Below are 22,699 nucleotides of genomic sequence, written 5' to 3' on the forward strand. Positions count from 1 at the left end.
GTATCCAAAATCATATCAATGAAAACAACAGCTGGTCCAAGAAAAAATTACAATGAAACCGTTATGGGCAAAAGAATATTGTGAAGCAGCAAAAAAAGCTTTTTCAAAGATTTCCATTTTTAAGGTATTGAAGGAATACAAATGTGGTATCTGATTTCCCCGAGCCAGGAAATAATGGGAATATGACATTTGGAAGTGAAAGCTATAAAAACAAAGAAAGTTAAAAAAAATCCTTAACCACATAATATATAACATTATAATTTATACTGCACTTGTTTTGAAATGCACTTTGTCATTTCAAACTGACAGGAAGACAAGTTTGTTTAGTAAATGTCTCTTGCTTTATTATAGTATATGCCTGATGATTCCCATGACTGGCTTTATGAAATTCTCATCCTTAACTTAATGAAAATTATACCTCAGGATTTGACAGGTGATTCCCGATACAAATTGCATATTCATTTCTGGAAATAATACAAAAACCTTGAGCAGCAGTGTAGAAGAAATCAATCAATCTGACATACAAGATCACACAATGGACTCCACTCTACGTAAGCGCTATCATGTCCATGGCTTTGATTCCAGACAACATCTTGAGACTTACCTTAATCCTGATAATCCTGAAATGGTATTTGAAGAGGACTTCTTGAGATTTCCAATTGAAAATCTTATGCAAACCTTCAAATCAGGTATATATTTTTCTCTATTGAATTATTTAATTTTTCATACTTTTATTATAGAGAAATTTTCATTCTTTCATCAATAGTATCCACTATAATATGGACATTGTAAATGACCCAATTACGCTTTGCAAGCATTTGTTTACACTGCTGTCCAGCAGGTGATCCTGTTGCATCCTTGGACACAAGTGGCTTGTTATGCAGCAGAGATACAAGCTGATAGTGAGTTGAATTGATCAAGACTTTTCTTTAGGGTGTGTTCACACTTTAACTTTTACAGATTTATTCATTATTTGACAGATTTATCATTATAAGAAGCTGTTGCTCCTCTGTTTTCACTCCACTACTGGTTTGGACATCAAAAACTGCATCTGAAAAACTGAATGTATGAGCGCACTCTAAGCCCCTTTCACACAAACATTTTTCACATGAGTATTTTGAATGTTTCTGACTTGCACTTGCACTGCCCCATGGTATTCATAGATTTTGTCAGACATGTATTTTGCAAGTAATGTGTGAAAAGCTATAGGCTTATATAAAAGCTTTTATAGCTCTACTACAGCTATAGTGAGTTTTTTCCAGTCTCTTGTATATACAAGTCTATGGAGAAACATCAAAAGTGCATTGCACTCATCAAGCAGTTTCCATGTGCGTTACCAAAAAGGGAGTAAATGTATAAGAGATTGAGAAAATAATGTAGAATGATGGAGCATCTTGGTAATAATGTTAGTAAAGATTTCAGGCATCATAGGTTTCCCAAGTGATTTTGGAAGCAGGGTTATTACTTGCAGTGGTTATGGGTGCACATGGGCTCTGAAGCCTTAAGTGCCCCAATATGCAATTTTTCCCCATATGAGGAGAGCCCTACTATAAATGACACATGATGGTTGAGGGGCTTCCTCAGATTTTGCATTATGTTTTTATTATTGCTTTTCAATGACATTCCAGAAACCAAAATATATCTCTTGACTTGTTGATATACAAGTATTTTGTTTCTCAAAAATGTATTTAGAACAATAATGGCCAAGATTTATTAACTCAATCCCCACCGCCCACTGTTTTTAGACATTGCTGCAGTTTTCTTCTGCTCCCAGGTGTAAAAAGGCATCTAGACCCTTCTTGAAGCTCTCTGCTGCCCCTATTGTGACCAGCGCCTGAGGCAGGCTATTCCACAGACCAACAGCTCTCATAGTAAAAAAGCCCTATCCCTTATGGTGATTAAAACTTGTTTTCTCCAGACGGAGACAGTGCCCCCTTGTCTTTTGATTTGATTTAACCTGGGCAACTTTTCACCATAATTTTTGTATGGACCTTTCATATATTTATCTGAATTAATCATGTCCCCTCTTACAGGGCTGGAACCAGCACCAGGCAAGTGCCGGAGCCCACAGCTGCCGTGGCCATATGTCCGTTCCCAGCAGCCTTACCATGCCGGTTGCTGGCCCTATAAAGCAGCGTTCCGTGGATGGCAGGATGCTGGCCTGTGCCTCTGCAGTGTGCATCTGCAGGCAGGATGAGATAGACGGCAGAGGACAGAAATGACTATTACTTTTTTTTAGTTGTCACATTTACTAGTCCATGGGGTGTGAGGAGGAGAGACTGCATATAATGAATGGGGGTCAAGAAGGGCTGCATATAATGAATGGGGGTGAGGAGGGGGCTGCATATAATGAATGGGGGTGAGAAGGGAACTGCATATAATAAATGGGAGCGAGGAAGGGCTGCATATAACGAATGGGGGTCAGGAGTTGCTGCATATAATGAATGAGGGTCAGGATGGGCTGCATATAATGAATGGAGGTGAAGAGGGGGTTGCATATAATGTATGAGGGTTGAGGAGGGGACTGCATATAATCCATGTGGGGAAGGGGGCTGCATATAATAATTTATGGGTGGTGATGGAGGCCCGGAGTGTATATAATTAATCCATGGCGGGTAAGAGGGCTGAATACTGTTAATTTATGAGGCGGTGCATATAATTAATCCATGGGGATGAGGAGGCTGTATATAATAAATCCATGCTGCTATGCAAGTCTATTGAAAATGGGCCCACTGAGGCTTGGTCGTCCAAGGGCTTACTGAAACCTAGAGCTGGCCCTGCCCTTTTAGTCATCTCTTTTCGAAAAAAAATAAATCTAGTTGTTTCCTAATAACTGAGACTGGTGCCCAGAACTGGACAGCATATTCCAGGTGAGGTCGAACCAATGCCTTGTACAGTGGTAATATTACATCCCTATCCCAATCCCAAGGGATTTTTCCAGATTTACTCCCCCAATTACAATTGCATGTGGATTTTTAGCCTCCAGATGCATAACCTTACATTTATCCACATTGAACCTCATTTGCCAAGTGGATGACCTAATACTCAGTTTGTCCAAGCCAACCTGCAGCCTATGAACATCCTCCATAGACTGTATTACACTACAAAGTTTGGTGTCAGCTGCAATAACTGGTGACCATTCCGAGTAGGAATAATTGACCACAACTCTCTGAATATGATCCTTCAGCCAGTTCAATCCAATTGCAATCAAAACGACCATCACAGATTAGGGAATTAATTTACAATGGTCATTTTGAGTTAATTTTAAATACTTAACATTACAAAGAATATTATTTTTTGTCCAATGCTTTGTGACGTTAACCCATAAAAATCCTGAAAATGGAAAAAAAGCTCCCTTAACTTTTTTATTTTAAACTATCCTTATGTGTCATGAAAAAAATGCAGCAATTTTTTTATGGCATCGCACAAAGAAAGCAAGTTATGGCCCTTAAATCAATAAGTAGGAAAAATTGTCTGGTCATTTAAGCATTTTAAGGCCTGATAACACAGGGGATAAAGCGTTTGCACTAGTTTTCTGATTTTGTTCTAGAATGAACATGCACACTGCTTGCACATATTGCACAAGTGTCTGTGCCAGTTTTATGTCGCAGTTGCACTGAGTCAGATAAATGTGCACCTAAAGGAGTGTGTTAGTGCTTAGTCGGACTGTACACCTCAATTGCGTCTGACATGCACCAAATTGTATCTATGCCACCATACTTCAGCATTAACAAAGTGCACCGAAATGGTGCACACTTCCCTAGCAGTGCAGGGTGTACCAGATTAATGAAAAGTGGTCTCCAGTTATGATGAATCTGGCGCACCCTACACACTACACACTCCACATAGTACAAACTGCTCTAGTTTTTATAAATGTGGGCCAATGTCTACAATAATATAATTTGCTCTCTATGTTAATCACCCTCAGTTGGGTTTTCTGTGCTTCCATGCTTGATTTGAAAAGACACTAAATTAAACTTAGTTTACTCTATGTTAGCACTATAGGTAAACTGAATACATAAAGGGGTTTTCCACTTTCAGAAAATAATTAATACGGTTTGTGTAATGAGAAATTATAAAATTTTCTAAAACACTTTTTGTAGCAATTCCTTACAGTTTTTTAGATCTCTGCTTGCTGTTCTGCTATAGTAAGCTTTTATGTTTACTTCCAGTAAAGGACAGCAAGCAGAGATCTATAAAACTGTAAGGAATTGATACAGAAAGTATATTCGAAAATTGAAAAACTTTCCTTACATAAATCATATCAATTATTTGCTAAAAGTGGACAACCACTTTAAAGCTAGCGATTCCAACAGATTTTAGGTGACTGCAGGTGGGTCCCAGCAGGGGGTCACTTTGTTATGTTATTGTATAGGAACATTTCCAATCTGGATTCTGCAATGGAAACAATTCAACTCACATGGAACATTTTTTTGTTATGTCTTTCTTAACATTAACCCCTACGTGCACCTAGATGTTATAGTACGTCCCTGCAGGAAGATACTTCTTGCACGGGACGTTCTATAACGTCCCACTTCTGGCACTGCCTCACGAACGGAGCCAGCACCCAAAGCAGTGGCTGTCAGCTGTATATCTAACACCCATTTGTTAATCCCTTACACGCTGTGGTCAAGCATGATAAGGGTCTTTGTCCTATGAATCGGATCCCCAGTGCCTCTTACTGGGGGATCAGATCCTCTTCTGGTCAGCTCGAGGTCTGTCAAGTGCCTCGGGCTGCCTGATCTCTTCTGCAGTCAGACCCCTTCCTGGTCTGACCGTAAACTGTCTGCGCATGCATCTGCATGCTCAGACAGTTTACACTGGTCTACAATGAATTAGTATTGTAGAGCAGTGTATTGGACTTGAACCAGCAACCAGAGCTTCAAACTTCAAGTTCAAGTTTGTAGAAGTAAAAAAAGTTAAAAACAGTAAAGTTTAAACATTAGAATAAAAAAAAAAACAAACATAAAATATAAGTTCCTAAAATGTCACTTTCCCATAAAACACTTAATTAAAGTATAAAAAAACATAAGCACACAAAAAACTCCACATATTTGGCATTTCCACGTCCATAACAATCTGTATAATAAAACAGAATTGTTACTGGACCTGCATGGTAAACACTGGGGGAAAAAAACACAACAAACCTTCAGTTTAAAGATATTTTTTAATTAATACCTTTAAAAAGGGATAAAATAAAACCGCTAAAAAGAACAACTCTTCTTAAAAAAAATAAGCCCCTAACCAGATTTGTCAGCCAAAAAATAAAAAAGTTATGCAAATGAAAAGATGGTGATGCTAAAACGAACAAGATTTTCTCCAAATTAGTTTTTATTTAGTAAAATTTAATAAAATACACAAAACCCCCACATATATGGTATAGCTGCGTCCGTGACAATCTTCATAATAAAAGAAAATCATTATTAAACCCGCAGTTTATGGAGTTTGCGGAGTTCATAAGTGAACTCTGTAAAAAAAACATCTCCAAAAAATGCTCCAACAAAAGATAATTTTTAATTAATATCCTTTAAAAAATGCTCTAAAAAGTGATAAAAAAGTTACACACTCTAAAATAAGACCACTTAAAATAAAAACACTTCTCACAAAAAAATAATCTCTTAATCAGGCTCTTAATATAAATGGGCTATTTTCATAATCATGGTTACCCATAGAATGAAAATAATATGCTACTTTTATGGTATGGTAAATGGCCCAAAAAAAACAACAAAAAAAATCTTCCTAAAAATTGATGATCTTCATTTCCTCCACCAACAAAGAGTTAATAAAATCTCACCAATTAGCTATAGATACCCCAAAATTATGTACCAGAAAAGTGCATCTCATGTGGCAAAAAAATAAGCCCCTTTAGGTCCACATTAAAAAAAGGAAAAAAGGAAAACTATAGCCTGTACAATTTGACAATGCAAATGTGCTATGGACGGTGCCTTCCATTCTATGCCCGGTCGTGCCATACACTCTGGAGAAATTGGGTATCAAACTTTGTGGAGCTTTTTTTTCATTTAATCCATTGCAAATGTTTAATTTTCCACCCAAAATGAATGTATTGTTAAAAATATTACAATTTGTAGACCACACCAGCATTTTGTTTTAACCCCTATAAAACACCTAAAGGGTTAACAAACTTCTTAAAAAAGCTTTTTCATAAGTTGAGGGATGTAGTTTCCATAATGGGGTAATTTACGAGTCTAGCTATTATTTAGGCCTCTCACAGTCAATCTTATAAAACCATGCAAACATAAAGCAGACATTTAGGAAATGTTGTGAATTTATTTGGACTTTCTGCATTAATAGCAGAGAATTTAGAACTTTGAAAATAAAGAACTTTGAAAATAAAGAATTTTCCAAAATTTCACAGTGTTCCAAAGCTATAACCACTTATAGTGACACAGGGCAGATGTGAAAAATGGGCCAAAATAGGCTGAGTCCCGAAGGGGTTAAGTTTTGGTAAACTCATTTTTTTTGTTGAAGAATATATATATATACTGTTTACCTATCTTTACATCTATGATAATTTAACACATTAGTATTAAAGCATATGGAAATTTAATTTGACAGGTCATATTAAAGGAGATATCTTGATTGACATCAGCATCGGTTCCATCATTCATCATCTGTACTCAGCCTGTGATTTCTTTAACCACATCATTGTACTGAAGGTGAGAGAAAGATGCATCCTAGAGCTGAAGAGATGGGTGGACACACGTACAGGAGCATTTCACTGGGGATATGCTTCAAAACTTCATGCAGATGTAGAAGGAAAAAGGTAAATTGTTTATCCAAATATTAGATAATATAATCTTTTGATATGATTGTAGTTACTATTCCAAAAAAATTAAGACAATCTAAGGAACACCTGACATACTATTAATATTATTACTATTATTACTATTACAATTATTGTATCATTGAGGGTGTATCTGTAGTGGCCATAAGCTGATCCACCTCTGTATAGGACTGCTGTCCACTATATTACAGAGTTTGGGTGCAGAGTACGGTCAATGGGCGCAGGTCCCGAGTCTGCAGCAATGTCTTTAGATGTCGCTGCAATTTTCTACTGCTCCCACGCTAGCAGTGGGAGTAGGGCTGGGTCTTCTGAGGTCAAAAACCCGGAGACCATAGGGTGGAGGGAGATGCAGTTCATTACTGCTCCTCCAATCATTTTTTACAAATATATAAGTAAACTAAAAATGGATAATGTGGGCCCTCTGAGGAATAACTTGGGTCATGTTGGAGGGGGTTGAGGAAAGGGCAAATCTATTGAATTTCTCCTTCTCAACTGTCTTTACTCAGGAAAGTCCATTGAGAAATAACATGATAAGGAATAGCGTAAATCTGCCATTAATTGTCAGCTGCTTAACCACCTCCTCACCACTAAAATAGACAAATCCATGGGCTCAGATAGACCAGGTTATGTTCTACAGGACTGGCACAAAGCAAATAGGGTTTCAATATTTAAAATATGGTCAAAAAGAGATTCTGGAAACTATAGACCTGTGAGTCTAACATCGGTTGCTGGGGAAAATATTTGAGGGGTTTATTAGAGATGCTATCCTGGAGTATCTCACTGTATATAACCTTATAACCCAGTATCAGCATGGATTTATGAGGGATCATTCCTGTCAGACGATTTTGATCAGCTTCTACAAGGAGGTAAGTTCCAGATTGAACCTGGGGGAGGGGGTGGGTGTTGTGTATCTGGACTTTTCCAAGACATTTTATACAGAGCCACAGAAAAGCTTGTTACATAAAACAAGAATGCTGGGAGGATAATTTCTTTATTTGGGTAAGCAATTGGATTGCCAATGATAGAAAACAGAAGGTCATCATTAATGGCATATAGCCATATTGGGTTGAGGTTACCATTGGGGAGCCACAGGGATCACTATTGGGGCCACAAATTAATATTTTTATTAATGACCTTATAGAGAGTTTTGAATGTAGAGTTTCAGTATTTTCAGAAGATAAAGTCTGTAAAATAATTAATACAGAGGACGATAGTAAGTATAACAGGGATTTGTGAAAACTGGAGGATTGGGCTGACAAATGGCAGATGAGGTTTAATGTAGACAAATGTAAGTCTATGCAATTGGGTTGAGGAAACTAAAATTATAATTATGTGTTAAATGATACATTTCTTGGTAAAACTGATGGAGAAAAATATTTGTGAGTATTGGTTGATAGTAAAATAAATTTTAGTGATTTTTTTTAAAAGATGTATCAAGAGTGGAATAGATTCTTATGATAAGGACATAGTTTTGTATAGTTTATACAAATCCCTGGTCAGACAACACAAGGAATATTTTGTACAGTTTTCGGCACCAGTGTATAGAAAGTACGTCTTCGAACACCCAATGTATGGTATTAGAGATGAGCGAGCACTAAAATGCTCGGGTACTCGTTATTCGAGACGAACTTTTCCCGATGCCCGAGTGCTCTTTTCTAATAACGAGCCCCATTGAAGTCAATGGGAGACTCGAGCATTTTTCAAGGGGACCAAGGCTCTGCACAGGGAAGCTTGGCCAAACACCTGGGAACCTCAGAAAAGGATGGAAACACCACGGAAATGGACAGGAAACAGCAGGGGCAGCATGCATGGATGCCTCTGAGGCTGCTTAATCGCATCATTATGCAAAAATTATGGGCAACAGCATGGCCATGACAGAGTGACCGAATGAGGCTAGATAGCATCTAAAACATGCAATAATTGACCCTGACACTATAGGGGATGGCATGCAGAGGCAGCGGCAGCAGTGGCAGGCTAGAGAGTGTCATGGTGACATATCCTTAATAGACTCAGGTTTCACCAAAGGAGGTGAAATGATTTTCTATGTGAACAAAAGGTTGACGGTATTTTTAGTCGATAACACAGCATGGTGGCGACATAGTGACCAAGTTCCATAACGTATCTGGTGAAACACCCGAAAAATGAGCCTGACACAGCTCTTTTGATAAGGGGACGACATGTGGAGGCAGCCATGGAGACGACTTCCATGATTAAGAACGACAGTATGGGGCATTCATATTGTGCTGCTATGATTGCAACTTCAGGTCTCCAGCATGGCGGCGACAGATAGACCGAGTTCCACTATGTATCTGGTGAAACACCTGAAAATTCTGCCTGACACAGCTCGTTTGATAAGGGGATGATGTGCTGCATATCCTCTCGTGCTCCAGCGTCTGGGGTATAGAGAGTTTAAATGAGACATTGGTGGACGCTGTGGAGGATCGTGGAGGCAAAATGGACAGGAAACAGCAGGGGCAGCATGCATGGATGCCTCTGAGGCTGCCGAATCTTGGGATGGAGCTAGCGATCCACTGCCAGATGAGCTTTCGCCTGTCCAAGCCCCTGTCTCTCGGCTCCTCCCCAGCCAAAATGGGCCTGGGGGCCAGAAGCGTTTACTTTGACAAAATGATAATTTTCAAAGCAGGCCGGGTCGTTTGAATATTTCACCTAGGAATAATGGAATAGCATAGTGGTTCTATTTTTAATTGTTTTTACGGAAATGGTTCCATGATTAAGAGCGACAGTATGGGGCATCCATATTGCGCTGCTATGATTGCAACTTCAGGTCTCCAGCATGGCGGCGACAGATGGGCCGAGTTCCACTATGTATCTGGTGAAACACCTGAAAATTCTGCCTGACACAGCTCGTTTGATAAGGGGACGATGTATGGAGGCAGTGAACTAGTACTAGATTAAAGGTGCTGCAGTTAAAACTATGTTAGTTGGATCTTGGGATGGAGCTGGCGCTCCGCTGCCAGGCGAGCTTTCGCCTATCCAAGCCCCTGTCTCTCGGCTATTCCCCAAACAGCACTTCTAAGAACCTTTTGTATAAGATCAAGTGTAGTAGCGTTCTTATAAGTTTGGGATATGGCGGTTGACGGGAATGTAAACAGATGCGCAAGAAGCGCTGAAATAATATCGGTAAATGATAAAAGTTTGCCAGTATATTTTGTGGATTACACAGCAGGGTGGCAACAAAGTTAACAAGTTTGATGTGGAAGCCATGAAAACAACCCAAAATTCTGCCTGACACAGCTCGTTTGATAAGGGGACGATGTATGGAGGCAGTGAACTAGTAGTAGATTAAAGGTGCTGCAGTTAAAACTATGTTAGTTGGATCTTGGGATGGAGCTGGCGCTCCGCTGCCAGGCGAGCTTTCGCCTATCCAAGCCCCTGTCTCTCGGCTACTCCCCAAACAGCACTTCTAAGAACCTTTTGTATAAGATCAAGTGTAGTAGCGTTCTTATAAGTTTGGGATATGGCGGGTGAGGGGAATGTAAACAGATGCGCAAGAAGCGCTGAAATAATATCGGTAAATGATAAAAGTTTGCCAGTATATTTTGTGGATTACACAGCAGGGTGGCAACAAAGTTAACAAGTTTGATGTGGAAGCCATGAAAACAACCCAAAATTCTGCCTGACACAGCTCGTTTGATAAGGAGACCATGTATGGAGGCAGCTATATGGACGACTTTTGGAGGCAGCTATGGCGATGACGTGTGGAGGTAGCAATGGAGACAACGTGTGGAGCCAGCTAAAAAGACGACATGTGGAGGCTGCTATGGAGACAATTTAATTTGGATAGTGCCTGTATGTGGCAGTCCAAAAAAGTTTTCAAAGCCGAGGAGCAGGTAGGTGGTCCTCCAGAAAAATTAAATAAATTGAGTGCCTGTATGTGGCAGTCCAAAAAAGTTTTCAAACCAGAGGAGCAGGTAGGTGGTGTTCCAGAAAAATTAAATAGATTGAGTGCCTGTATGTGGCACTCCCAAAAATTGATTAAAACAGAGGACCGGGTAGGTGGCCCTCCAGAAAAATTAAATACATAGAGTACTATAGCTAGAGCCAGTTGGCCCTGGCAAAAAAAAGCCAGTTTCCTATGCTTTAGTGTACAAAGAGGAGGAGAAAGAGGACAATGAGGAGGAGGAGTGCATACATTGTTCAGGTTGAGCTTCTTTCACCTGGTGGAGAATGAAAATCCTGAGAAATCCAGGCTTTATTCATCTTGATAAGCGTCAGCCTGTCAGCGCTGTCAGTCGACAGGCGTGTACGCTTATCGGTGATGATGCCACCAGCTGCACTGGAAACCCGCTCGGACAACACGCTAGCGGCAGGGCAGGCAAGAACCTCCAAGGCGTACAGCGCCAGTTCGTGCCACATGTCCAGCTTTGAAACCCAGTAGTTGTAGGGAGCTGTGTGATCATTTAGGACGATGGTATGGTCAGCTACGTACTCCCTCAACATCTTTCTGTAAAGATCAGCCCTACTCTGCCGAGATTGGGGACAGGTGACAGTGTCTTGCTGGGGTGACATAAACTGGCAAAGGCCTTGTAAAGCGTACAACTGCCAGTGCTGGAAAAGCTGCCTGCTCGCCTACTCTCCCTCGCTACTTGTGCCGCAGAAGTACGCCCTCTGCCGCTAGCGCTGTCAGAAGGGAAATACTGTTTCAGCTTGTGCACCAGGGCCTGCTGGTATTCATGCATTCTCACACTCCTTTCCTCTCCAGGGATGAGAGTGGAAAGATTTTGCTTGTACCGTGGGTCCAGGAGAGTGAATACCCAGTAATCGGTGCTGGAATAAATTCTTTGAACGCGAGGGTCACGGGATAGGCAGCCTAGCATGAAATCTGCCATATGTGCCCAACGCGCAAGAATTCACTCCCCTCACTGGCCTGACTGCCCATTTCCTCCTCCTCCAACTCCTCCAACTCCTCTTCTTCTGCCCATACACGCTGAACAGTGAAGGACTGAACAATGGTCCCCTCTTCTGTTTCGCCAACATTCTCCTCCTCTTCCTCCTCATCCTCCTCCACCTCCTCCGATATGCGCTGAGAAACAGACCTAAGGGTGCTTTGGCTATCAACAAGGGAATCTTCTTCCCCCGTCTCTTGTGACGAGCGCAAAGCTTCTGACTTCATGCTGACCAGGGAGTTTTTCAACAGGCCAAGCAGCGGGATGGTGTGGCTGATGATGGCGGCATCGCCACTGACCATCTGTGTTGACTCCTCAAAGTTACTCAGCACCTGACAGATATCAGACATCCAAGTCCACTCCTCATTGTAGACTTGAGGAAGCTGACTGACCTGACTACCAGTTCTGGTGGAAGTTGACATCTGGCGGTCTACAATCGCTCTGCGCTGCTGGTAAACTCTGGATAACATGGTTAATGTTGAATTCCACCTCGTGGGCACGTCGCACAACAGTCGGTGAGCGGGCAGTTGGAGGCAGCGCTGCGCTGCCCTGAGAGTGGCAGCATCTGTGCTGGACTTCCTGACATGCGCACAGATGCGGCGCACCTTCGTGAGCAAATCAGACAGATTGGGGTATGTCTTGAGGAAACGCTGAACTATGAGATTTAACACATGGGCCAGGCATGTCACACACAGGTTACGGCCATTGTCACACACAACCATGCCTGGCTTCAGGTTCAGCGGTGCCAGCCACAGATCGGTCTGCGCCGTGATGCCCTGTAATAGCTCTTGGGCGGTGTGCCTTTTGTCGCCTAGGCTCAGCAGTTTGAGCACCGCCTGCTGTCGCTTAGCGACGGCACTGCTGCTGTGCCTAGAGCTACCGACTGATGGCCTCGGTCTCTACCAGCCTATAGGGCAGCACCTCCAGGCTAAGCAACTTGGAGATGTGGACGTTGAGGGCTTGGGCGTGTGGGTGGGTTGCGCTATACTTCCTTTTGCGATATGTAGTGGCCCTGCCCGGCAGTACTCATCCACGTGTCCGTGGTCAGGTGGACCTTGTCAGAAACGGCGTTGGTCAGGGCACGGATGATGTTCTCTGACACGTGCTTGTGCAGGGCTGGGACGACACATCGGGAAATGTAGTGGCGGCTGGGGACCGAATACCAAGGGGCGGCCGCCGCCATGAGGTTTCGAAAGGCCTCGGTCTCTACCAGCCTATAGGGCAGCATCTCCAGGCTAAGCAACTTGGAGATGTGGACGTTGAGGGCTTGGGCGTGTGGGTGGGTTCCTTTTGTGCTCCAGCGTCTGGGGTATGGAGAGCTGAACGCTGGTGGATGCTGTGGAGGATCGTGGAGGCGAAGATGGGGTTTTTCGCGTGGGAGGTGTTTGGGCCGGGGTCCTGGGCAGGGGGCTGACTAGCAGATGACACAGGGGAAGGAGCAGTGGTGTGCCCGGCCGGAGGTGAATGGGCTTGGTGCCATTGAGTGGGGTGTTTAGCATTCATATGCCTGCCCATACTGGTGGTAGTTAAGCTAGTAGTTGTGGAACCCCTGCTGATCCTGGTTTGGCACAGGTTGCACACCACAGTCCGTCGGTCATCCGGTGTTTCTTTAAAGAACCTCCAGACTTCTGAAAATCTAGCCCTCGCCTCGGGAGCTTGACTACGGGAAACATTTGGCGCTGATGCACCATGTCTGGCCCCGCCTCTCCGTCTGGCCCCACCACTGCCTCTTCCAACCTGTTCTGCTATAGGACTCGCCTCCGTCTCAGAAGCACTGTGTTCACCCGGCCTATCAACCCAGCTTGGGTCTGTCACCTCATCATGCTCCGATCCCACAGTCTGCTCCCCCCTCGGACTTCCTGCCCTGACAACAACTTCACCACTGTCTGACAACCGTTTCTCCTCATCGTCCGACACCTCTTTACACACTTCTTCCACTACGTCAATAATGTCATCATCACCAACAGACTGCGACCGGTGGAAAACCTGGGCATCGGAAAATAGCTCAGCAGCAACCGGACAAGTAGTTTGTGACTGTGGGAAGGGTCCAGAAAACAGTTCCTCAGAGTATGCCGGTTCAAATGCCAAATTTTGCTGGGAGGGGGCAGACTGGGGGGAAGGAGGCTGAGGTGGAGGAGCTGGAGGAGTGCTGATTTCGGTGACATGGGTGGACTGCGTGGGAGACTGACTGGTGGACAAATGGCTAGAAGCATTGTCCGCAATCCACGACTTCACCTCTTCGCACTGTTCTGGCCTTAACAGTGCTCTACTATGAGTCTCAGTAACTTGAGACATGATGAACCTAGGGGGTGTAGCTCTGCGGCGTTCCCCTGCTCCCTCATCAGCAGGTGGTGTCTCACCCCGCCCAGGACCACGGCCTCTGACCCCTGCAGCAGTTGGACGCCCACGTCCAAGCCCTCGTCCTCTACCCCTAGCCCTCGGGTTAAACATTTTCCAAATTAAAGTGTAATTTTACATTTTTTTTTTTGTGTTTATTTTTTTTATTTATTTATTTTTAAACAAAACGATGCTATCCGATTGCTATGGCTAGTTTCTAACCTACACTGACGGCACACAACTGGATTTTGTGCTGTGCCTGATGACTTTGAGTTATAAAAAGAAATAAAGGTAAAAAAAATAAAACAGCAGCCTAATTCTAATCAAACCCCTAATAAATTGTCCCACTTCGGAGTTTGAGGTGGATATGCGTGTCACTAAGAGCTAAACACAACGGTCGCAAGTCTCCCTGCAAATTCCTCACAATATGGTACTAGCTGCACTACTAATGCCAGCAAGCCCAGCCACAAGCAAACAAAAAAAAGTAAAATATAGCGCTATTGTAGGCCTAAGTAAGCCATTGGGGGTTCTCCTATGGCTATTTTCTAGCCTACACTGAAAGCACACTGCTTTGCAAGATGACTTTGAGCTATAAAAAGAAATAAAGGTACAAAAAAATAAATCAGCAGACTCTGCCTAATTCATATCAAACCCCTAATAAATTGTCCCACTTCGGTGTTTGAGGTGGATATGCGTGTCACTAAGAGCTAAACACAACGGTCGCAAGTCTCCCTGCAAATTCCTCACAATATGGTACTAGCTGCACTACTAATCCCAGCAAGCCCAGCCACAAGCAAACAAAAAAAAGGAAAATATAACTATTGTAGGTCTAAGTAAGCCGTTGGGGTTCTCCTATGGCTATTTTCTAGCCTACACTGAAAGCAAATTTTTTTTGCAAGATGACTTTGAGCTATAAAAAGAAATAAAGGTAAAAAAAAATAAATCAGCAGACTCTGCCTAATTCTAATCAAACCCCTAATAAATTGTCCCACTTCGGTGTTTAAGGTGGATATGTGTGTCACTAAGAGCTAAACACAACGGTAGCAAGTCTCCCTGCAAATTACTCACAATATGGTACTAGCTGCACTACTAATGGCAGCAAGCCCAGCCATAGGCAAACCTAAAAAAAGTAAAATAAAACGTTATTGTAGCCCTAAGAAGGGCTGTTGGGTTCTTGTAGAATCACTCCTGCCTAACACTATTCCAATAGAACACCATAACGCTTTCCCTGACCAGCAGCAGCTCTCTCCCTAGCGGCATCCAGACAGAGAATGATCCGAGCAGCGCGGGCAGGGACTAGTCTATTCCAGGGTCACCTGATCAGGCCAGCCAACCACTGCTATCGACGTGTAAGGGTACCACGTCATGCTGGGTGGAGTGCAGAGTTTCCTGGCTTGTGATTGGCTCTGTTTCTGGCCGCCAAAAATCACAACGGCGGGAGATGCCATTTTCTCGAGTGGGCGAAGTATTCGTCCGAGCAACGAGCAGTTTCGAGTAAGCTAATGCTCGAACTAGCATCAAGCTCGGACGAGTATGTTCGCTCATCTCTATATGGTAATTATTTCTCCGGTGAAGAACGCTAAAAAATGGCGCTGGCATGGTCGCATTGGTGTTATATATTTTTTTTATTTTTATAGAAAATTCAATCAGAATAAAAATATATATCTAAAAAGGAATTAAGAATAACGCGTTTCGCGGTTGTACTATGTACTTCATGTCTTTATTTCCACATTAGAACACACAAAAAAAGCCTTTTTTTAAATTACTTTTAAATTTGGTATTTCCAAGATTGAACTGACCCAAAGACTAAAGGGAATATGTAATTTGGAACGTACAGTATAAGCCGTAAAAACAGAGCCGAAAAATAAAAAAGCTATGGTTTATGGGATCAGGGAAGAAAATCATAAATTCTATTTTAATGCTAATCTTGTATATTTTAGAATTTGGTAAAAAAAAATTACTTTTCTGCTCTCCAGTCTCCTTATCATTAGAGCCCTATATAATTATGGTTCTGTTAGATAAACCTTGCCGCACCAGCTTTAATAGAATTTCATTACTTCCATCAGGACTTGAAACCAATAATCCATAGGGCAATATAAAAGATCAATAGTTTGCTAACAATTGTAAGTCGTTTGAGGTTAATTATCTTATCTCTATCTGTTTTGGCTAGTTTTTACCTGTCGTTTTTCCATCAGCTTCTTTGGTAATTTATCAATCTCACCTTTTCCTTTCTGTAAAATAGGGAATTTTTTTTAAGATCTCTTTTTGAGACATTTGTTACCAATGTTGCAAAATGTAGCACAAATGTTGCAAATAACTTCCTTCCATTTTCCAAGTTTTCCTTAACTATGGTTTAGTGTGGAGTTTTTTTGTCCCAAAAAATGTTGCAAATTTTAGACTATTTGAAAAGAATAGAAGATAAATATGTCTTACTGATGAAAAACAAATGTCTGTCGAACATTTCAAAATGTCCCGAAAAAGGCACAAAAATTGCAATGCCCCAAAAAATGTCTCAATAAAGCCAGAAAAAAACAGGAAGAAAAATGACCCCCAGTAACTTTCATAATTTTTCCAATTTTTTTCAGTGATCACTCGCAAGACAAAGAAAGAAAAGTGAGATCAGCGCTGCAACATGTTGTAAAATGTGACCTAGAGAAAGAGAATATAACAGAGCCGATAAATTTACCACCAGGAGATTGTATCATTAGTGCTTGGATCCTGGATGTGATATGCAAAGACAAAGATGAATATATTAAATATCTGCGGAAGTTCACAAAGTTGCTTAAACCTGGAGGACACCTCATTTTACTTGGGGTTACAGATACAACTTATTTTACAATTCACAAAGAGAAGTTTCATGTTGTCAAATATAATGAGGATTTTGTCAAGAACGTTTTAGTTAGTGAAGGTTTTACAATTAACTATAGTAAGGTTATGAAGAGCAAAGCTGGGAGTGACCTTATAGACCATCAGGGTGTCCTATTCATTTCAGCTAGCAAAAAGGAGTAGAGCAGTATATCTGATGCTTCCACTGCCTCATTAATATTCATAGATTGTGTATTCATGTCATAATTTAAGTTTTGAAAACTGCTTTACAATCAATAAAGGTTATGAAAACATAAAAGGCTTATTGTTCTATAGATCCCAGAGCGTGTATTTTATTAGTTTTATCGTTTAGAGTCCTTGAATTTTACCACTTTAAAGTGAATTTGCATTATTGAAATTTAGTCTAATGTCATTAAGGAATATATTATAAATAATTATACATTAAAATGATCAATATTCTATTTGGAACAAAAATTGGGGACCAACATTGAATTGCAGTGAAGAAAAAAAAAATTATGTGTATGCTCACACACCAGGTAGTGTTGTTCCACATAAGAGGTTTTGTTGTGCTCACCTGGACAAGATTATCTTGGTCTGGTCCCAAGTACAATGATGAAAGGAAACAGTAGGAAGAATCTTTCGGCACCAGCTGGTAAAATTTCATATGTTTATTCAAAATTCCAGTATAAAATGAAAAACATAAGGAAAAAAGAGGACTAACATTCTAAAACAGGTTGGTACAAATGGACTGAGGTGACACATTTCGAACCGATGTTACATGGTTCTTATTCATACCTCTAGTTAGCCGATGTCATCTCGCAGGGCAGGCTTGAGGCCAGATTTCACATATAAACAAACCCCTCCCCCTTTCTTATTTATACGATCATTTATAAAAAAAAAGGCTATAACAATCTATGGTTACAGCCCAATCATAGCTATTGTCCAGCAATGTCTCATTAATACCCACAATATTATATTTGATAAATCTTATTCCAGCACCCCTTCCTCCCCCATGTACCGTGCCTCTTCCCACTTCCTTATTTATGTCTTTTTGCCCTGCACAAGTGTAGTTGCCCTCCCCCTAAGTCTCTAGTTTAAACACTCCTCCAACATTCTAGCAATTTTTTCCCCCAAAACAGCCGCACTGAGGAGGCATGTTGGAGAGGATCACCATCCCTGATGACTAAGGGATAGATGTAAGTCCCTCTTTTTTACCTTCTCTATTTTCTTAAAAATATGTCCCTTCTGCATGCAACTGAATACCTCTAAAGCCACAACTTGGAGAGAGCATCGCCATAAAATTTCTTTGTTTCTACTGCTGTAAATGAAGACATTTCCTGCAGGAGAACCCAATTAGACCCCATTCACTGCCAGAAAACTTCAGTTCCTGAGTGGTAATCTGGAGAGCTAATCTAGCAATCAAGTATTTCCCAAGTTAGTTTCTCATATAGTGTTACTAGTATTTCTGTGAGAACACAGACTATTAATCATTTTGGATCTGTTAGTAATTTCGTTGATTTTGATTTTGTAGGGCAAGATGCAATTAAAAAGGATCCTTGTATCCTGTTAATTGGGGCAGATTCTACCCTTTTAAGGGGGAGGTAGGATTTATTTCAAGACTCCACAAATATCCATGTAAGCTGGTTCTATCCACATTGAGTATGTAGTGTATTTTGTCCTAAAACATCCTTTCTGTGACATTATTTGGGGTTTTCCATGGTTAGCAGAACATAAACATTTTTTTTTACTTGAGTGCACTGGAATTAGTTAAATGGGTCCTAAATACTTTGACTGTGGGATTGATCTCTTCAATTGGCCTAAATATCTTAAGGGAAGGATAGTCAATCTGTGTCCCCAAGAAAGTGAGGTTATCAACAATATGTTTGGCACAGTCTCCATAAGTGTCACATCCACCCCTCAAAGTGCCCTATGGGGGCAGGTTTTTGTTGAAAAAATGGATGGTGAACTTAGATAACCAAATCATTTATATGGGAGTCCACTGACCCAATTCTGACATCTGGGAAGAACAGTGCACATGCTCTGATGCTCTCCATTCATTTATACAGGAGCAATGAAAATAGCTGAGACTATACACTTGGCACTCCTTCAGAGTTGTATGGAGAATGGTCAAGGCAAGGCAGTGCACTTGCTGTTCAGCCTGGCTGGAAGAAAGGGGTCAGCAGCCTCTGTTATTGAGATACAGCTGTTTGAGGGTGAATATTTTTCTACTAGATGCAGGCACAATGTGTATTTGGAACTCCAGCTTCTGTATCTAAATGGTCAACTGGCAACACTGAAGGGAATTTTGCTCCTGGGGCGGGGTCACTGGTTAGCACTAGAGATGAGTGAACATACTCGTCCGAGCTTGATGCTCGTTCGAGCATTAGCGTACTCGAAACTGCTCGTTGCTCGGACGAATACTTCGCCCGCTCCAGAAAATGCCCGCGCTGCTCGGGTCATTCTCTGTCTGGATGCTGCTAGGGAGAGAGCTGCTGCTGGTCAGGGAAAGCGTTAGGGTGTTCTATTAGAATAGTGTTAGGCAGCAGTGATTCTACAAGAACCCAACAGCCCTTCTTAGGGCTACAATAATGTTTTATTTTACTTTTTTTTGGTTTGCCTGTGGCTGGGCTTGCTACCATTAGTAGTGCAGCTATTACCATATTGTGAGGAATTTGCTGGGAGACTTGCGACCATTGTGTTTAGCTCTTAGTGACACACATATCCACCTCAAACACCGAAGTGGGACAATTTATTAGGGGTTTGATATGAATTAGGCAAAGTCTGCTGATTTATTTTTTTTACGTTTATTTCTTTTTATAACTCAAAGTAATCTGGCAAAGCAGTGTGCTTTCAGTGTAGGCTAGAAAATAGCCATAGGAGAACACCAACGGCTTACTTGGGCCTACAATAGAGTTATATTTTACTTTTTTTTGGTTTGCTTGTGGCTGGGCTTGCTGCCACTAGTAGTGCAGCTAGTACCATATTGTGAGGAATTTGCTGGTAGACTTGCGACCGTTGTGTTTAGCTCTTAGTGACACACATATCCACCTCTAACACCGAAGTGGGACAATTTATTAGGGGTTTGATTTGAATTAGGCACAGTCTGCTGATTTTTTATTTTTTTTTTACGTTTTTTTATAACTCAAAGTAATCTGGCAAAGCAGTGTTCTTTCAGTGTAGGCTACAAAATAGCCATAGGAGAACCCCAACGGCTTACTTAGGCCTACAATAGCGTTATATTTTCCTTTTTTTTGGTTTGCTTGTGGCTGGGCTTGCTGCCATTAGTAGTGCAGCTAGTACCATATTGTGAGTAATTTGCAGGGGACTTGTGACCGTTGTGTTTAGCTCTTAGTGACACACATATCCACCTCAAACACCGAAGTGGGACAATTTATTAGGGGTTTGATTAGAATTAGGCAGAGTCTGCTGATTTATTTTTTTTTTACGTTTAATTCTTTTTAGAACTCAAAGTCATCAGGCACAGCACAAAATCCAGGTGTGTGCTGTCAGTGTAGGTTAGAAACTAGCCATAGCAATAGGATAGCATCGTTTTGTTTAAAAAAAAAAAAAATTAAAGTTTACACTTTAATTTGGAAAATGTTTAACCCGAAGGCTAGGGGTAGAGGACAAGGGCGTGGACGTGGGCGTCCAACTACTGCAGGGGTCAGAGGCCGTGGTCCTGGGCGGGGTGAGACACCACCTGCTGATGAGGGAGCAGGGGAACACCGCAGAGCTACACTCCCTAGGTTCATCATGTATCAAGTTACTGGGACTCTTGGTAGAGCACTGTTGAGGCCAGAACAGTGCGAAGAGGTTATGTCGTGGATTGCGGACAATGCTTCTAGCCATTTGTCCACCAGTCAGTCTTCCACACAGTCCACCCATGTCACCGAAATCAGCACTCCTCCAGCTCCTCCACCTCAGCCTCCTTCCCCCCAGTCTGCCCCCTCCCAGCAAAATTTGGCATTTGAACCGGCATACTCTGAGGAACTGTTTTCTGGACCCTTCCCACAGTCAAAGACCACTTTTCCAGTTGCTGCTGAGCTCTTTTCCGATGCCCAGCTTTTCCAGCGGTCGCAGTCTGTGGGTGATGATGACATTATTGACGTAGTGAAAGAAGTGTGTAAAGAGGTGTCGGACGATGAGGAGACACGGTTGTCAGACAGTGGTGAAGTTGTTGTCAGGGCAGGAAGTCCGAGGGGGGAGGAGACTGAGGGATCGGAGGATGATGAGGTGACAGACCCAAGCTGGGTTGATAAGCCGGGTGAACACAGTGTTTCTGAGATGGAGGCGAGTCCTATAGCAGAACAGGTTGGAAGAGGCAGTGGTGGGGCCAGACGGAGAGGCAGGGCCAGAGCTGGTGCATCAGCGCCAAATGTTGCCCGTAGTCAAGTTCCCGTGGCGAGGGCTAGATTTTCAGAAGTCTGGAGGTTCTTTAAAGAAACACCGAATGACTGACGGACTGTGGTGTGCAACCTGAGCCAAACCAGGATCAGCAGGGCTTCCACCACTACTAGCTTAACTACCACCAGTATGCGCAGGCATATGAATGCTAAACACCCCACTCAATGGCACCAAGCCCGTTCACCTCCGGCCGGGCACACCACTGCTCCTTCCCCTTTGTCATCTGCTAGTCAGCCCCCTGCCCAGGACCCCGGCCCAAACACCTCCCGTGCGAAAACCCCATCTTCGCCTCCACGATCCTCCACAGCATCCACCAGCGTTCAGCTCTCCATACCCCAGACGCTGGAGCGCAAAAGGAAGTATAGTGCAAACCACCCACAAGCCCAAGCCCTCAACGTCCACATCTCCAAACTGCTTAGCCTGGAGATGTTGCCCTATAGGCTGGTAGAGACCGAGGCCTTTCGAAACCTCATGGCGGCGGCCGCCCCTCGGTATTTGGTCCCCAGCTGCCACAACTTTTCCCGATGTGCCGTTCCACCCCTGCACAAGCACGTGTCAGAGAACATCATCCGTGCCCTCACCAACGCCGTTTCTGACAAGGTCCACCTGACCACGGACACGTGGACGAGTGCTGCCGGGCAGGGCCACTATATATAGTTGACGGAACATTGGGTTAACTTGGTGGAGGCTGGGACCGAGTCTGACCCTGGGGCTGGTCATATACTGCCGACGCCAAGGATTGCGGGGCCTACCTCGGTCCAGTTCTCAAAGGCCTACTATGCCTCCTCCTTCTCCCACCCCTCCTCCACCTCCTCCTCCTCCGAATTACCATCCGTGGGCATGACGCCATCAGTCGGTAGCTCTAGGCACAGCAGCAGTGCCATCGCTAAGTGACAGCAGGTGGTGCTCAAACTGCTGAGTCTAGGCGATAAAAGGCACACCGCCCAAGAGCTATTACAGGGCATCACGGCGCAGACTGATCTGTGGCTGGCACCGCTGTACCTGAAGCCAAGCATGGTTGTGTTTGACAACGGCCGTAACCTGGTGGCGGCTCTGCAACTCGGCATGCCTGGCCCATGTGTTAAATCTCATAGTTCAGTGTTTCCTCAAGACATACCCCAATCTGTCTGATTTGCTCACGAAGGTGCGCCGCATCTGTGCGCATTTCAGGAAGTCCAGCACAGATGCTGCCACTCTCAGGGCAGCGCAGCGCCGCCTCCAACTGCCCGCTCACCGACTGTTGTGCGACGTGCCCACGAGGTGGAATTCAACACTTACCATGTTATCCAGAGTTTACCAGCAGCGCCGAGCGATTGTAGACTGCCAGATGTCAACTTCCACCAGAACTGGTAGTCAGGTCAGTCAGCTTCCTCAAGTCTACAATGAGGAGTGGACGTGGATGTCTGATATCTGTCAGGTG

The 22,699-nt window shown here is 42.9% G+C and overlaps 1 protein-coding gene across 1 annotated transcript; it reads left to right on the forward strand.

The window, feature by feature from the left end:
• Positions 1 to 526: 526 nt before the first annotated feature.
• Positions 527 to 17,109, forward strand: LOC140065745 (nicotinamide N-methyltransferase-like). The gene is made up of 3 exons (XM_072113320.1): positions 527 to 689; positions 6,577 to 6,784; positions 16,635 to 17,109. The coding sequence occupies exons 1-3, from the start codon at positions 536 to 538 to the stop codon at positions 17,056 to 17,058; spliced, it is 786 nt and encodes a 261-aa protein (XP_071969421.1). The 5' UTR covers positions 527 to 535; the 3' UTR covers positions 17,059 to 17,109.
• The last annotated feature ends 5,590 nt before the right edge of the window (positions 17,110 to 22,699 follow it).

The sequence above is a fragment of the Engystomops pustulosus genome, chromosome 6 (assembly GCF_040894005.1).
Source record: "Engystomops pustulosus chromosome 6, aEngPut4.maternal, whole genome shotgun sequence".
Lineage (NCBI taxonomy): Eukaryota > Metazoa > Chordata > Amphibia > Anura > Leptodactylidae > Engystomops > Engystomops pustulosus.